Genomic DNA, 18,281 nt, shown 5'->3' on the forward strand with positions numbered 1-18,281 from the left:
GTAACCACAATCATTTCTGATGTTTTAAAACATCTCAAATGCTTTTATTGGTTGTACGCAAATATCATAATTGCATTTCAAAAGTCACAATATTTTTGTGCAGAAAAGTTCGTTATGCCACGAAAACCTTTCTGGCTTTGATGCCTTCCATGCCTAGCTTAAGAAGCCTTCCATAAGACTCAAGGGTACTCGACAGATCAAACCTGGCGAAAAGATAATCTCAAGGAAAGTGTTAACAAAGCATTAAAGAATTCTGAAATGTTCGTATTCTTTGCGCGAAGTATGATTTTTTTCATGGAAATTTAGTGAAAAGTTAATTTTGTATTTTTTCTATCTCAAAATTGTTTCGTAAATGGGCCCCTTAGTTTGGTGTGCTCCTAACTGTTGCGGTGAGAGTGAATACTATGGATTACAGACTAGGTGAACCTATCCTATCCAGCTAAAGATAATGGACTGTTCTTAGGGCAGGAAGCAGTTCATAGCTAGTTCCCATTTAGGCCACTAGGGGCCACACAATCCAACTCGTCTATCCAAAACACTTCTAGGTTGAGTAGCTCATGTATCATGTATCAAGTATCATGTATCCAAAACGCTTCTAGTTTGAGTAGCTTGTCTCCTTCCCTCTCCGTGTTGGTACAAGGTCTATCGGCAAACATCTGAATGTAGAGGAATTGTACTTAGCTTGTGCACAATGCTGTGCAACCCGCTGCTGTGATATGTCCTGTTTTTATCCTTGCTCTTGAATCCAGGTCTGCCTGAATGCTAGCCCTGTGCATACCCACTCTCTCTTTTAGTTGGCTATTTGTTTTGCCACAGTACAGATATCCAAATGGGCATTTGGTGATATACATCACCATACTTTGTGGTACATGCCAGCCTGTGTCTAATCATGTATTTATCGGTGTCCTTGTGTGTTTATCCTCTGGATCACTGGGACTTAAATATTCTATAATGTTTCTTTCTTTTTTTGTATCCAAACTTTGGTTTTGGTAATTTACTAAAAGGTAGAGAATTGTCTGTCACAATTATTGGCCAGTTATCCAAAACACTTTTCTGTACATAGCTACAGTATAGTGGCTGTACTGGCTTATGTAATGCATATCCGGTTTCCCTTGCCGATGTGTATGCCTTCCCCTATCCTTTAATATCTCCTCACGACTCTGAGCCCATTCTATAGTGCTTTCAATAAGTTCCATTGGGTAACCTCTCTCCATGAATTTCTGGCCCATCAATCCCAAATCTCTCCCCCTTCTGTCAAGGTCAGTGTCTATGTATGTATAACTTCATTTATAAAGCGCCACAAGGGTACGCAGCGCTGTACAATCTTACAGAATACAAAATTACACACAGGGAGGACAAGTGATATAATAAATAAATACAATAAATATATTTACATATATATATACACATATATATATATATATATATATATATATATATAAGTGCCATGTGGTATGAGAGATCCCTGCCCTGTAGAGTTTACAATCTAAGAGTCAATCCTCATAACCCTCAGCATTTAGGATTAGGGAAGAGAGTTAAGCAAATGTTTGGGATGATGACTGGTGTAATGTGGGATAGTATTCTCATCAGTGGGTTTTGTATAATTTGATGTATGTAGTTTATCTTCCCCTTTATATATCTGCACATCTAAGTATTTGTAGCCCACTTGTTACATGCTTGTGTGGCACTACCCGTTGGAGCACGATACTTTGGCGGTACAGAAGTCCTGAGCCCCCGCTTACTATGGGGGTTTACAGGGATTTCTCCCCTTAATGGCGTGCCTCCACCCAGGGATGGTGTTGTGGAACTATAATCCACCCCCTGGGAACTATTTAGATTGTTATGCCCCTCTGGGGACCCACGTACTCCTGGTAGATGTACCCCACCCTGGGGTTATTCCTTACCAGCTTGGTAGTGGTCCTCTGGGCTTGGCAGATAGTCAGATACGCAGACACAATATTGTATGTGAACTAGATGCACGGTTTATTAGGCAGAAACCTCTCCAGGAGCAGCTTATCATTTATACACAGTGCAGGGTATATCTCCTTACTTCTCATTGAGAACCTTCTCCTGTTGGCATACCCCACGGTACTCCCGACATATGCTCCCCTCTAGGTGCTCTCCCAGGTACTCACGGCAGAGACACTCTCTCATAGAGTTCCCCCGGTACTCCGCTAGGATGTTACACCCCAGGGACCCACACTCACATCAGGTACTCACATCAGGCACCCTCAGATCCGGCCTCCTGGACTAATGGGGACCTTGTCCACCTACCTAGCCACTTGTGTCCCTGCACTCCAGCAGATGTAATGCTGGGAGGTCTTAACCTCGCTACCACTCCTGGAGGGGCGATGTCTGCCCATTCTAACCTCTGGTGTCCTACATGACACTCCTAGAATGTCCTCTTATATAGAAACTGCTATCAACTGTGCCAGGGGTGCACACTACCTGTGCACTCTCTGGACTAACAAAATGTCTCCCCCAGCACATGGCTGCATCCCCTTATATGGGCCTATGCACCACCCTGTGGCCATAACCCAAACTGCAGGTATACACCCTATTAACTATTTAACAACCCAGTCATCCCAGTGTCCCTGTTACTATCACCACCCTGTGGCCAGTCATAGGGGTTCCTGTCCTAAGGGCCCATTTTTGGTAAACCCCTACATATTCAATAGAATCAAAATCATATTTATAAGTAAATCCTACTGGGCTATTCAAACTATCTCTTGCATCAAGGATTGCAACTGATCTATGGTGCCCATCCATATGAATAATACATCATTGATGTACCTAGGGTAAAACGCCCCATAGTTCCTGAACAATGGATATGTACTTCACTTCATACTGAAACATATTTGCATAGACCGGGGCCACCTTACAGTGAATATACAATTTCATTTTGTTACAGCAGTTTATACCAAATGGCAAGGTTATTGTTCTTATTCGTGTTTGGTTGAAGTTGACTATTTTTCAGACACTACAGTAGGGGAAGTACTACCTATGTGCCCTATCAAGAAGTCTCTTAGATACTGAGCGGCTTTTTCTATTATACTTTTTCAGAAGATAAACTATGCTATGTGCACAGAAACTGACCTCTGGGTATAGCATGTGGGCTCAGGCATCTGATTGTGAGAAGCTATTTATGTCAGTGGGCTTATACATTTCTGTAAAAGTCCAATACTCTTCCCATTTGTGCATACTGTAAAAATATTTACAAGTAAGGTTATGAAGGCTATTTTTTTTTCCAAACCTTAAAGAGATACTGACACCAGAAAGTAAATTTTTTTTTTTTACATCTATCATAACATTGTCTTTACAAGAACTTTATAATTTTGCCATAAAAATATTTGCCTGATGCGTTTACATTACCTGTCTGATCCCCTGTGTTCCTCTGAGGGGGCAGCCATATTTGTCTGTTAGCATTAGAAGCTATAACTGACAGGTTGGGAAGGGACAGTCAGGTTGGCAAAACAGTCAGGTTTAGGAACTTCAAGTAACAGTTACTTACAAAACCAAACCTGTCAGCGAAAAACCGTCAACACGACCTATAGGTAGCTTTTTATGTATATTCATATTTTGAAAAGTAGATTTTTCGTGTCAGTATCACTTTAAATAATTCATGCAGAATATTAGCTATTCATCTAAAAGTAAATGTTGTGGTGTAGTTTTATTTGTCCCAGCATATTTTTTTCTCAACATATTGGCTACCCTCAGCCTGCTTACATATCAATACATGCCAGATCAAATTTGCAAAATTGCCTTGAGTCTCTTATAAAGACACTCTAGGTATCATACATACATACATACATACATGTAGTAGGGTGTTTCCTTTTAACCTTCTGAAGTGCATGTATATTTAATAGTGTGTTTCCTTCTAAAATGTATGTAAAGTTGTGTATTCCTGCTATGTATTTTCTTCTGCAGACATCTAGTTCCGCTCATCAATTTAAAACCCGTAACTCAGGTAATCCCTCTGCCTGCATGGAATTCATCCACTAACCGAAAAGGGGGGAATTACCAGAAAATGACAGTGGGATACAATGGTGAGCTAGGTAAGGATGAAATGTTCCTTGAACTAAATGTGGGGTTGTGTTTAATAGGTAAGTCCACTCTGTGGACAAGAGAACAAAGTAATGTACAGTGTTAAATTAAAGGCTTAAAGGAACAGTAACACCAAAAAATGAAAGTGTATAAAAATAATTAATATATTATATACTATTGCTCTGCACTGGTAAAAGTTGTGTGTTTTCTTCATAAACACTACTACAGTTTATATAAATACCCTGCTGTGTAGCCATGGGGGCAGCCATTTAAACTGAAAAAAGTAGAAAAGGCACAGGTTACTAAGCAGATAACAGATAAGTAGCAGATTCCCATTGTATTCTACACAGTTTATCTTGTATCTTCTTATGTAACCTGTGCCTTTTCTCCTTTTTTCAATTTAAATGGCTGCCCCCGTGGCTACACAGCAGCTATTTCTATTAACTATAGTAGTCTTTCTGAAGCAAACACGCAAGTTTTACCAGTGCAGGGCAACAGTACATTATATTTTAATTATTTTATAACATTTTTATTTTTTAGTGTTACTGTTCCTTTAAGGCTTAACTTAAGCCTTAAAGGGGACCTGTCACCCAGACATAAAAAGCTGTATAATAAAAGTCCTTTTCAAATTAAACATGAAACCCAAATTCATTTTTATATTTACACATCTAAACCCATTATAAAGGCATTTAAAAATCCCAGCTGTCAATCATATATTGCTTGCCCTGCCTCTATGCCTTAGGCATAGAGGCGGGGCAGACAATAACTTTAGCTTTCTATTCAGCACTACCTAGATGTCACTGCACATCTCACTTTTCTCTTACCTCCTCCTAATCTAATTGTGTAGCCAGTGCATGGGCATGGGCATGGGCCTCAGGTCCCCCCATTCTGGAACATAAACAAGATTTTGGCATGATACAAAGCTTGCCTTCATAACAGTGTCTACAAAATGGTGCCTGCCTGCTTGCTTTGATTGAGTAATTCCACAACGGAATGAAACAAGATTTACATTATTTATATAGAGTAAGTAAAGTTTATTTTGCTCAACTAACAATATAGAAAATAATTTGGAGTTATTTCTTAGGGTGACAGGTCCCCTTTAAGCAGACTGGTCCACTATTTTGAATGATGCCTTAAGGCAGATGGACGGATCCCCACATAGATAAACATTTTTCCAGCATTGACATGTTTAAAAGAAAAAAAAAGACTAGAATCACAACTCCTTCCAAAATTCTTCTTTGGCTCTAAAGAAACCACTTTAGTGGCAACTTTTCTCCTTCATTACTTTCCTGAAATTCTAATTAATCTAATGTTTTGTTTACTTTTCAGATCTTGACCTTAAATCTCGCAAAAGGCTGTTTAAGAAAGTACGTGGGAAGGAGGTTTGTATAATACCTTTGAAGGGGTGTCGATGCATAGTTTCTCCCACAATTACAGGTTGCTTATTACCTCTCCATATTTGCAGACTCAAGGAAACATGCCATCTTATGATCACTTCCGGCCTCCACAGTCTCCTCACAGACAAGGCAGAAGTTATGGAATCCCTAAGTAGGTATTCTTTGTACCTGAAATAACCTAATTAATCACTAGGATCAGAAGCTTCAGATCACAAAAGATATGAATCCATAGCAACAATTATTTAATGAGGCAGTTGTATTTGTGCCTGAATACAATGTGTAAGGTTTAGTTTTAAGGGTAGAATTAAATAGATTTCCCTTATGGTTTGACAATTACTTTTCTTGTAAATTTAAGTCTTCTCCTTGATAGTAGATCTGCCATACTTTATGGCATAACATTTTATAGCATTAGACCACACTACCATTATTTACATCCGTGCATTTATAATCCTATTAATTGGCAAACTTTGTTCCACTTTGTAACCCCTTTAATTTAGTTGTTTGCCTCTGCAGTTGATAGTGGTAATTAAAATAAAGTAGGTAAGTACTTATTTACCAAATCTTATATCCTAAGCAAGGCTTTAGATGGATCCCAATTAAAAAATGCTTTAGAAAGTCTGTCCTTAGTAGACTAAAGATACTAATAGAAAGTTATCTGTATTGGCCCAAACTTAAGGAGCACAAAATGTTGTAACGCTATAGGTATGTTCAATTTTTTTGTGGTCCCACCAGTTTATAATGCATTTTAATGGGTGTTGTGTCATTAACAAAGTAAATGTTGAATTTCATAGTAAAATTGACTCCTTTTGTTTTTTTAAAAATATGGTGTTTTATTTAACACATTTTTTTCTGGTCCCCTGATAAACATAATATGGGGGTTCTGCTGTTTGATTTTGTTGTATGTTGCTTTTGAATTATTAGCCTTCCTATTCTGCTTTTTTCCAGCCTACAACTGTATATAATATCTGGTTGTTACACAGTAATATCTGCTCATATGGTAGGGTCGCCAGAGAAATATTTCTTTTTCTGATTTGGCCATTTGAAAGACCTCATACACGGGCTGTCTGAGTCTATAGCTTGTATCAGCCTATGTAAAGCCCGCTTAACTCACTAACCCCTGCAACCAAAAAAGATGGACCGAGAGAATTTAGTTTTATTCTTTTTTTCTTATTTTAATTGATTATCCAAACTGCTGCCTGGTTCCTAGGATAATTAAGTCCTAACAGCCTGATAGCATTTTCAAGCCTGAGAGCAGCACAACAAAATGTAAATAATTCAACAACCAAAAAATGAAAACTAATTACAAATTGTCTTGGAACACTGCAGAATAAACGTTTTTGTAGCAGTACACCCCTGGGAATAACATTGCTACAGAACACACACAGTTCTAAAAAAAAACCAAAACCTATATATCGCCTACCTATATGTAAATTACGGTCATTTTCAGTTTAGGATCATTTGACCACAAAACAATAAAAAAACATTTACTGTGTTCATTCATTTTAACATAATTTTCCTTCAAATCAGGTGTGTTGCCCCCATACATTAACTGTGTTTCATGAGGAATTTGAATTTATGTATTGGACCTGCAGTACTTTCCCAGGGCACAAAGATAATGGTGCTACCTATATAGCCCTATAATCTAAGTTCATTGACTTTTACTTAGTAAATTTACATTTATTTTTTTTTAATTCCATAAAGGGGCTCTCCAAGATACATGAACAGGCATGCAATAATAGGGCCAGAAATCACATTTTACCACAGTCCAGGAAAAAGATGCTACCAAAGTCTTGACAGCTACTCCTATAGAACTCGGTAAGTAATTATATCATGCAGCAAGTTCTTGTTTCTCTGCAGTCCTTTGTAGCTTTTTTTTATATTTATGTTTAATTGAAAATAAATCATGTACACGGTATCTAGGAGTCACTGTATCTAGTGGAAAATTGAAATCTAATGCTTTTGTGTGTTTGATTTTTATAGCACCATTCAGTTGTAATCTGGAAAATTGTAATTCTAATGAAAAGTATTCTGTGATAAACTGTTTAAATTGATTTTACTTAGAGCACTGTGCAGCAAGGTTGATGTTCTTCTGTTTTGCTATCCCAAAAAGCAGTGGCTTGCTACATTTTCAGGAATCAGTACTCCTGTGCAAATATGCGGCCTTGGTGCATGCAAACATGTTATATATAGAGCCAGAGGCACCACCAGTATATTATGCAGTACTCACTTCCTGTTACTGTATTATATTATTATTACAGCATATTATACATTAATAGAAAGTGGGTACTGACTCCGCAAGCAGATTGCATCAAATGAGTGGCAGTGGGACTGGAACCCAATTACACAGTAACAGATAGTTAGGCTATTGAGGAGCCGCAAGCCTACAACATGCTATATGTAGGGATCGGTCTGTCTGTCTGTCCTTCTGTCAATCTGAACCTCTGGCTCAATCAGTATGTCCAGGCTATTGGCCTAGACCTATAACCACAGCCATACTTAACTGTAGGCATGGTACCTATAAGGTTTGGAAAGTTTTATATATCGCTTTGAACTTTGGCCACATATATCACATTTTCCTTCACCTCAGCTGAGTCATGCCGGGTGTATTTTCATGACTCACAAGTAATGGTTTATTCTTTGCTACCCTGCCATACAGACCAGTGTTATGCAGAGCTCTTGACATGGTTAACTGGTGTACCCTTAGCTGCTGAACTCTGAAGCCTTATTGATGGGGATTGATTGCCTTTCTGTGGCTTTTCTCACTAGTCCTCTCCTTGTTTTAACTGAGAGTTTTGAGAGATGACCTTTGCAATGCAGCATATGGGGGGTTTGTTGATCAATGCTTCCCACTGAAGCAGAAAACCTATTTCTTGTTTTTTACTCTTACTAATGCTCAAAAGACTGACCGCACATTCACTGTAGTTGGCTAAAAACTTGTATTCCATAATCTTTATTTTAACCACTGTTAGATTTACAACTCACTATTTCTCTCTAACTGATGTTTTTCATCCAGAAAATGTTATTTTCAATATTTTTGGATGGAGGCTGATTCTTTTTGGCCAATTGTTTGTCACATGTTCAGACTTAAAGAAGAACTAAAATCTAAAAATGAATATGACTAGAAATTATTTTTATATACTAAACTATATACTGAATTTACTGCACCACCCCAAAGGCTCAGCATCTCTCAAACAGTAATGGTCTGAGTGTACACAAGGGTCCTTGATACTGCATATTCTCGGTGTTCTCAGGGTAGCTGTTGAGAAGCTAAGCAGCCACTGATGATGCAAGGCTGACTATTAAATTTTGATACAAACTGCACTGGTTTCTCAGCAGCCACGTAATAAGAAATTGTTTATTTACAAATCCATCTTTATATCATGACTTATATTCATTTACTGACCGCAGCAACAGAGTATGTGCAGTGAATCAACAGAAAAGACGATGGGGAGCTACCAGGGCATATTTGGAGGCACAGATAAACTGTTAACGGACTTTGGTTGCATGGGATAGTACAGAAGCACAAACATAATGTACACCATTTCTGACCAACTTCTTTGTTAAGCTTTAGTTCTCCTTTAAAGCTTCCATAACATAGGGCAGTGATCCACAACCCGTGGCTCACAAGCGATATGTTGCTCATCAACCCCTGGGATGTTGCTCACAGTGGCCTTAAAGCAGGTGCTTAATTTTAGATTCTTGGTTTGGTGGTAAGTTTTGGTTGCAGCCCATACAAAGGCTAACAAATAGCCAATAACAGTCCTTATTTGGCACCCCAGACACATGTTTTATGATTGTGTTGCTCCCCAACTTTTTTTTTTTACATTTGAATGTGGCTTACAGGTAAAAAAGTTTGGGGATCCCTGACATAGAAAATTAATTCACATAAAACAACATATTTCGGTTTTATTATTTTACTGTCAATTTTTTTTCAAACCTAAAAAAGCAATATGGAATTAAAATCAGATTGACATTTTTTTTTGGATTTTGATTCAGTTAAATCAGAGAATTTACAAAATGTAAAAATCATTAGTCAATTTCATTGCAGTCGGTACTTTTGAGCATAATATTTGTTCAGTTGTTGCTACTCTTTTTGGATCTTTAGGAATGAGGTTGAATGGCTGAGCTTTTTACATTCTTAAAACATGGCAGGGCTGCTCAAACAAGTGATCCATAATGCCATTCATTACGATTAATATCCCTAGATATTGTCTGTTAGATGTCACAATAGCTAGCGTCTCCTATGATCGTCATTGGTGTGTGCCCCACCCACACAGTTGCTCTCATTAACATTCATAAGTTTGCCTTCAAACATCCTGACAATATAAGGTAGTGGGAAAACCTATTGAGCATCCCTGCTAATACTAATTGCTCAGTTCAGACGACTAGCTCTCATATAAATACAGGTATGGGTATTGAATAAACCCAATAAGGTTGTTTTGCCTGCAATAAGGATTAATTTATATGTTATTTTGGATCATGTACAAGGTACTGTTTTATAATTACAGAGAAAAAGGGAATCATTTTTAAAAATGATAATTATTTCCTTATAATGGAGTCTATGGGAGATGGCCTTTCCGTAATTCGGATCTTTCTGGATAATGGGTTTTGGGATAAGGGATCCCATACATGTACACAAATTTACAATGGGCCTGAATAAAAATTAATGGATTTCTAACCGTCTACCTCATTTTCTCTTCAGATTACAAAGAAAACTTTTTTTTTTCCTTCAAATGTTTTAATTACATGTATTAGTATGTTCAATATACATCCTAGCAAACTAATGCTAAGGAGGAAAAGTTTTAGGAACGCTGAAATAGTAGTATGTGGCAACACCGCCAAAATTAAGATGCAGTAATGAGGGGGGCGGAGGTATTTTACCCAAAACTGACCCTTACCAATATTTCAACTCTGCCTGAAGTCCTCTTCTATTTTATGACCTATTTATACCCTATAGTAAATTGTAAGAAGTTCAATCACTGCAGGCCTTCTGGTCATTTCAGTTTATCCAGAGATTTCTGTACTGCACATGCAGAATCGGTAAAGGGGAGCCCAAAGGGTTTATTGTTGTTCGGGTTGGGATACAGTAGTTTTAAAATGGCTTTTTCTGGTTAATATTTTAAGTCTGTGAAATCAAACTTAACTGCATTAACATTTGCTAGTATGTTGTTTTATAACCCTTTGATTTCTACAATAGTTCTTTACTGCTTTTTGTTAAAAAAAAAAAAAAATATGTAATTGTGTAATATTTAAAAACCTCCAGTTTCAACATAAGCTTTATTTTGAATTTATTTGGCACATTTGTTGCAAACACTGTGAATTATAAAATGCAAAAAAAAAATTCTTGTAGTACCTTTTGCTATTATATTTTTTATTTCACTACCTCCTTCTTTCACACTCCAGATCATACAGTCGGAGTCGTAGACAAATGGCATGTATAAACAAAGAATGTCAATATGGTTATGTGCCAGACAGAGATGAAGAACCAAGAGGCATGGATGAGACCATGGCCTATTATGAGATTGAAGAAGGAGATGAAACAGCCTATCCATCTCTTCCTGTATGTATCCTGTCCTCCTTTTTGCTTGGGCTGACATGCAGTTTGTTTCTTGGTTAAGTGAGTACAGCCACCTGGAGTAAAAATTCAGATTCAGGTGTAACATATCATTTACTTTTAACCAGAAAAGGGAGTCTACCACTCATATTACTGGAACTCTTATTGGCTGGTGGAACTCTTCCACATAATGTAGTCGGCTTTTGTAAGGTAATACAGTAAATTAACCATATTAGATAATGAGCCTCAAGCAAACATTAGACCTTTGAAAGCTGACATGTCTTTCCCTGCCAATGTGTAGCCAGTCACATAGGAAGTGACAGTAACCTGTTTATTGGTGTAGATTTAGGTGCATGGAAAAAAGTTGAATGTATATAATATTTGATAAGCATTTGGCAACCTATACCTTTTTTTTTTTTTCATTTATTGTTGGTGCCAATGTATTATGCCAATGTATTAATCATGGTAATCCATTTTCTCTTCACTTCAGAATCAAGGAAGCACACTGGTTCCTGCTACTGGTTTTTGGGTTGCAAGAACCAGTCCTGGGCCAATTAGTCCAGGGAAGCAAAATTTGAATTCATCAGAGGAAGAAATTGATGAGCCAAGTGACAGCGGTAAAGTATTTATAGATAAAGTTTGAGAACTAGATTTTTTTATATCATAACATATATAACATACAAATACTAATTGATAAATGAGGTAAAGAAGGGGAACTGCTCAACTGAATATTTTAAAGGAGACTATATATATATATATATATATCAGTCCTGATGGTGTCTGCACTCCAAGGCTTTTAGTATTCTGTGGGGTGCACAGCCAAAATCTGAGTATTTAGCATGAAATAATCCATGGCCGGCACACCCTTAAAATTCAAAAAAATTTTTATTGAAAACTCATTGTTTAAAAACCAACGTTTCGGTCCTCATTAGGACCTTTATCAAGGATAAAGGTCCTAATGAGGACCGAAACGTTGGTTTTTAAACAATGAGTTTTCAATAAAAATTTTTTTGAATTTTAAGGGTGTGCCGGCCATGGATTATTTCATGCTAGCTATATATATATATATATATATATATATATATATATATATATATATATATATATATATATATATATATATATATATATATATATATATATATATAAAATATAATATATCCCCCAGTCTTGTAGGCAATACTGAATAATATGTGGCGCTGCTTCCACTATGGGGTAAAAATGATTATCTTTGAAAGTGACCCCTTATAGATCTCCCGCTGTCCCTGTCTGTGTTTCAAATAAGAGGTGGACGTGTTTTAATGGTCTCTGCCAAAAGCACAGTAGGGGTGGGGGGGGAGGGGGCAGGGTAGCCAATTACTGCCTTACATTCACCCAAGCAAAAACAGGATTCATTTCCCTATCAGGTCAGTCTAGCTGCTGATTGGTTCCTATCCCACAGTGCAGTGTGCTGACTGGAAAAAGTAGGTAGCAGGAAGTGGAACAGATGGGTGGGACTAGTAGGGTTTTTGGAAAAGTTTTGCACTGGCATATTCTTGTATTTTACACGATGCCACCTTTAAAAGATCTTTTTCAGCAAACTCTGTGGCATGCTAATGCTTTGCCTTGTGCAAGTAAATTGTCTGACACTCACCCTCCCCCAATATCTCTTGTTACTTTGGTTATACATCATGATCATAATAAAGAAAATTGCATGATCAGTGATTTTATTACTTGTATTGTAATCCTCACATAAACCAATTTGAGTTTAAACATTTTTCATTCATTCATGCCCTGATCTGATCATTTTGCTGACTGCAAGGCACTAAAGTTTGTAGGACTTTATTAACTATTACTGAAACAACTGATTTCTATTAGTCATGTATATAGTAACATAGCAACATATTAAGTTAGGTTAAAATAAAGACACACGTCCATCAAGTTCAGCCTTAATGCCTATAAAACATGACTAACTGCAAGTTGATCCAGAGAATGGCAAAAACCCCATCTGAAGCCTCTCCAGTTTGCTGCAGAGGGGGAAAATCCCTTTCTGACTCCAAGATGGCAATCAGACCAGTCCCTGGATCAATTTGTACTATCTTCAACTATCTTCCATAACCCTGTATTTCTTCTCTTGCTAAAAAGGTACCCAACCTCTCTAATGTATTGTCCAAAACTACTGATATATTCAGTTCAATGCACAGTTTCACTCAAAATGTCTAGATGATAGTTAACAGGTTAACTTCCATAATGTTGCACTCAACTAAGTGCTTTGAATTACCGTATATACTCGAGTATAAGCCGATCCGAATATAAGCCGAGGTACCTAATTTTACCTAAGAAAACTGGAAAAACCTATTGACTCGAGTATAAGCCTAGGGTGTGAAATGCAGCAGCTTCTGCTAAGTTTCAATAATCAAAATAAATTCCAATAAAATTAGGATTTATTAATTTTACTGAACAGGATTCAGCTTGCTGTTTCCTTCAAGGAGCACCCCCTCCCTCCCTCCTTGTGACATTGTGAACTAGATAGCTTGCCTGCCTGCTTCAAAGAGCTCTCTCCACTCTCTGCTCTTCGCACAAAGAAATATACAGCAGGCCAGTTTGAGGTTTACGGTGCATACCTGTCTGCTTCTAAGAGCTCTGGGCTCTCCCTCCCCCCTCATAGACAACCGAGCTGAAAGCAGGGAGCGTGTGATGTCACGCCAGGGGGCAGAGCAAGGAGTCAGGAAGGAGTGCAGAAGAGCGCACAGAGGGTCCGGGGTTGGCGGGAGCAGTGGTAGCTGCAGCAGGAATCGGGTAGCAGAGGGTGCTAGCTGGAGTTCTCGCGTATAAGCCGAGGGTTAATTTTTCAGCACATTTTTGGTGTTGAAAAACTCGGCTTATACTTGAGTATATACGGTATTTGAATTTTGTTTCTATATAGTAAAGAGTCCTGTTTGTAAGGTTACTATTCATTTTATTATTCAGCAACACTACAATAATGATTTTTTTGTTTTTTTAGACGTCTTCTGGTTATTGTTTCTGTTGATTAGTGTTTTTTATGATAATTCCTTTTGTTTAAAATGTCAATTGCAATTATCTAACATGATACTAATGCATAATATATACTTTAATTTGCAGTTCATAATAACCTTTTCTTGTAATGATGATTAGCAATGCTGTACTTAATCACAGTTAAATCTCGACCCATCAAGCTTAAAGAAAAAATTGAGCAATCATTTTGAATATGAATGTGTTCATGTTTCACCTGTGTGTTTTTTTTCTGTAGGTGAATACCATGAAGAGTTCATTTATACTTCAGGTCAGTACAGTAAAACAGAAATATGGTGTGTATATATAGTGTCATGTACTAGTAAGGTGGAATGTTGCAACTGTTTTTTTTTTTTTTTTCCAAGTCATTTTATAATTATGGGATCTTTGAGAAAAAGAAAGTATATACCTAAAACACACAACTTTTTTCATTGTTATTAGCAGCTCAGCAGTGGTCATTACTTAGGAGATCATGCTTGTTTTTGGGGAGTGTGGTGACCTCAGCATGCCTTGAATGGATCCCATCAATAATTACTGGAACAGGCCATACTATGAACTCATCTCATTGGGGCATATTTATCAAATGGTGATACAGAGGTCACGTTATGTCATCAAAGTGAAATTTTGCCATTTTCTGTTTTTGTATGGGAGTATATTTATCAAGGGATCTTGTAGAAGTTGATAAATACAGGAGGAATTTTTACTCTGGCTTGTTCCAATCTTTTTTTTCACCTTTTCATAAATATACCCTATAGTCTAGGGGGCAAACCTAGTATTTTTGTGGGGTGTAATTTGAAAAAGTTTCCAAAAGATACCATTTAATAGTATCCGAATAAACCTTGCTCACTTTTTTTTGTCCTTATTTTCGTATGTATATATTTTGTTGCTCACTTTTTTTTTTAACTTGCTTTATAGTATCCTTCATTATCCTGAAAAAAATGCCTTAACCTGATCTTGTTGACCAGTGTGTGTTTTTTTTTTTCCAAACTTTTTTTTAGATCCTGCATTTGAAAACTCTTCATTATATAGTGCAACAGAGTCCACACAGAACTTGGTAATGTATTACCCACCTTATTTGCTTTAATAAACCTTCCCATATTTTGATATTCTAGTTGTACTATTTTTTCGTGTTATGAACCATCTATGGCATGTGTTAAAGGCAGGGCTGCCCTCTGCAACTCAACCTCAAGGTGCAGAATGCAGCAATTCCCCGGATGCAAGTGCTTACTGAATGAGCACTAAGGTGATAAATATTGTGCTTGCAACAGATTAGACTGCACACCAAATTATCTAGGGGTTCATAAACCAACATTCAGATTAGTAATGGGATGCTCAAGGGTCTTCTATTAAAGAAGAAAAGAAAGAGAACATGAAACTCCTACTACTGACAATATGGCTACCAATTAACATTTCATTAATACTTAACCTGTAATTCATTTTGCTAGAAACGTAATAACGAATGAATTCCAATTTAACATGAGGGTTTAAGAATGTGAAAATAGTATGGTCTTCCTTTCTGAGTAATTTTGTGCACCTTGGTGCTCTATCACCTTTTTCCAGGGCCATTGTAAATGACCCCTATGTGGACATCTTCATTAATGACTACAGAAGGTTTGATTATCAGCACGTGGTCAATGAGACATAAACTGACTTGCTGTCCTTTTACCTTGTGCTGGTGCTAGATGAGACTTGCATCTTTGTTGATTTAAAGGATATGTAATGTCTATTTCTCAGGGGGGTGCCAAAATATTAGGTACCCCCCCCCCCCCCCCCCCCCCCCCACAGTGAAATAGATTTCTATGTTTTTTTTTCCCCCAGGTCAGTGCTTCTTTTAGGAGAAAACTGCACTGGCCTGTGAAAATAACGGTCTCAGCGCTGCACAGACATTTTACTTACCTTCCTACTGGCATCCAAAGGCTTCCTTAAAAACCCCTTGTTCATGCATGTGCAGTAGAGGAAAACTGGTAAGATCTACTCTACTGCACATGCACCTAATGCAAAGGAACAAAGGTCTAAGGAGACGCCAGCACAGTGCCCAGGTAGTTTCTTCCATGGGCTGGTGCAGTTTTCTCCCAACAGGAGCACCGGCCTAAAGTGGCAGCTGCCTTACATTTTGGCACCCCCAGTGAAATGGACTTTACATGTACTTTTAAAGGCTGTTTGCAGAAGAGCTTGGATTTTTGGAAGTTTTCATTCACTGGTGTGCTTTAACTTGCATGCACAATGTAGAATTCCTTTTCTGCATTTTTTTCTTCTGTGAATCAGATTCCGTTGAAAACACCTCTGCAATATAAATATTTCTCGTTAGAATGTAACATAGTAACATAGTAAGTTGGGTTGAAAAAAGACATACGTCCATCAAGTTCAACCATAATGCCTATATATAACCTGCCTAACTACTAGTTGATCCAGAGGAAGGCAAAAAACCCCATCTGAAGCCTCTCTAATTTGCCACAGAGGGGAAAAAATTCCTTCCTGACTCCAAGATGGCAATCTGACCAGTCCCTGGATCAACTAGTACTAAGAGCTATCTCCCATAACAATGTGTCATTGAATTGGTAGCCTATATCTTTCTTAAAATGACTTTCATAATCCTGTCACTGAGAATTATTTCTGTTCGACAGATACATTTGTATCTGTCTATCAACCGTCTTACAACCCCTGGAAGTGAAATGGATGTGATGATGTGAGTGTTGAACTGTAAAATATGAAATCAGCTGGCAGGCAGAACCCCCTTCTCAATCAGGAAGGGGTTAGTTTGGTTGCCTTCTGTTTTAGATCTTATCACTAAACACTGTGTATGTCACTTCTGTTGGTTGTAACTTTGGCTCATTTCTATCTTATTAGATTTTAATTACATTCTTAAACGTTTTGGCTGGAACCTTACCAAGGTCATAAATGTCTTCTCAGCCAGACATGGTTATCCCTCTGACCAGATCTCACAAAAGTGACATGTGAGAGTGGGCTACCCTGGTATCTATCCAGGGTAATTATGGACTGGGATCAAATAATTTTGGATTCATGGTCAGATAAACTATTTTAACTATCATTTGGTCTAAGAAGCCTATATGAAGCAAATAATAATGTTTTAGTCTCTCCAGGATGATGGGTCCCACGTTGTGCCTTGCCAGGATGACATTGCATCCTATAAGTTTTCTGAACAGGTAGGTAAATAAAAATGTATTTTTTTTTTTTCTTGAAAGGAAAGTAAAAGCTGATTTAATTGGTTAATAAGAGCTGTAGCATTGTTTGCCAACAACTGTGAAATGAAGAGTATGCAAACTTTTTTGAAACTTTTTTTTTTTTTTATATGTGATATCTTTTGTTGTTAGAAAATTTCAATAGTCCTCATGCTCCACTGACGATTTGGTGTTCGACGTACCATGAAGGTGGTTTTTCTCAATCCATAGTGTTTTTGCCCAGACTTTCCTTTTTGTATTCCCTAAGCATAGAATAGTGTCCAAATAATTGCTCAGGTTGTCACTTTTCCCTTTTTAATGGGCAACTAAGTCCTAAAATGTAAATATTATTGTGAATTACTGACAGTGAACAAAGACTACATTACACTTTTAAATGCACACAGCTTGGTGCTTTAATAATTTAAGGTATGTGTATGAATAAGAAGAATCAATTAAAGTAAATCTTAACGGAGAGAAAAAACGAATTTGCTGTTCAGTGTTCTGAAATATGCAAACATGTTAATGCCCAGTTTTCCAAATATATGCACGTTGTACTGCTTGATATCATATTAGCTGATGAGAAAACTCTAGAAAGGGCAAAACCAGGCTGTAGACTTGTATGTACTCTACAGCCCATGCTGTGTTTTTACTCTTCTTTGTAACAAAATCTGAAGCCAACCTGACATACTTTTCCATGCCGTTTTGAACCTCCTTCATGACGTTGCTCCTAGACTAAAACATGAATCTAACAGTTGTGGGAATTCACAAATCTGATTCAATATGGCTTTTGTGTCATATTTGCATCAGATTTGTATTTAGACATAGCAAATAAGATTTACAGCTATTTGCTGATATGGTGCAATGTGAACTTGATATAGATGTTGTTTTTTAGTAGTCAATAGGCTGGGCTATGTTACTTAAAGGAACAGTAACACCAAAAAATGAAAGTGTATAAAAGTAACTAAAATATAATGTGCTGCTGCCCTGCACTGGTAAAAGTTGTGTGTTTACTTCAGAAAGTCTACTATAATTTATATAAATAAGCTGCTGTGTAGCCATGGAGGCAGCCATTCAAAGGAGAAAAGGCACAAGCAC

General features: G+C 37.3%; 1 protein-coding gene across 2 annotated transcripts in view; it reads left to right on the top strand.

Annotated features, from left to right (window-relative positions):
* Nucleotides 1–18,281, top strand: part of alg13 (ALG13 UDP-N-acetylglucosaminyltransferase subunit) — a 55,777-nt gene that overhangs the window by 23,580 nt on the left and 13,916 nt on the right. The window contains exons 12-20 of one of the 2 annotated variants that reach the window (XM_004916844.4): nt 3,928–4,055; nt 5,374–5,411; nt 5,510–5,592; nt 7,143–7,256; nt 10,845–11,001; nt 11,486–11,612; nt 14,246–14,278; nt 15,006–15,061; nt 17,100–17,171. In XM_004916844.4, coding sequence (XP_004916901.1) covers nt 3,928–4,055; nt 5,374–5,411; nt 5,510–5,592; nt 7,143–7,256; nt 10,845–11,001; nt 11,486–11,612; nt 14,246–14,278; nt 15,006–15,061; nt 17,100–17,171 — 808 coding nt within the window. Of the gene's footprint in view, nt 1–3,927; nt 4,056–5,373; nt 5,427–5,509; nt 5,593–7,142; nt 7,257–10,844; nt 11,002–11,485; nt 11,613–14,245; nt 14,279–15,005; nt 15,062–17,099; nt 17,172–18,281 lie in introns of both variants that reach the window. The other variant, XM_002938789.5, reaches the window with a different exon arrangement.

This window comes from Xenopus tropicalis, chromosome 8 (genome assembly GCF_000004195.4).
Source record: "Xenopus tropicalis strain Nigerian chromosome 8, UCB_Xtro_10.0, whole genome shotgun sequence".
In the NCBI taxonomy this organism is placed as follows: Eukaryota; Metazoa; Chordata; class Amphibia; order Anura; family Pipidae; genus Xenopus; species Xenopus tropicalis.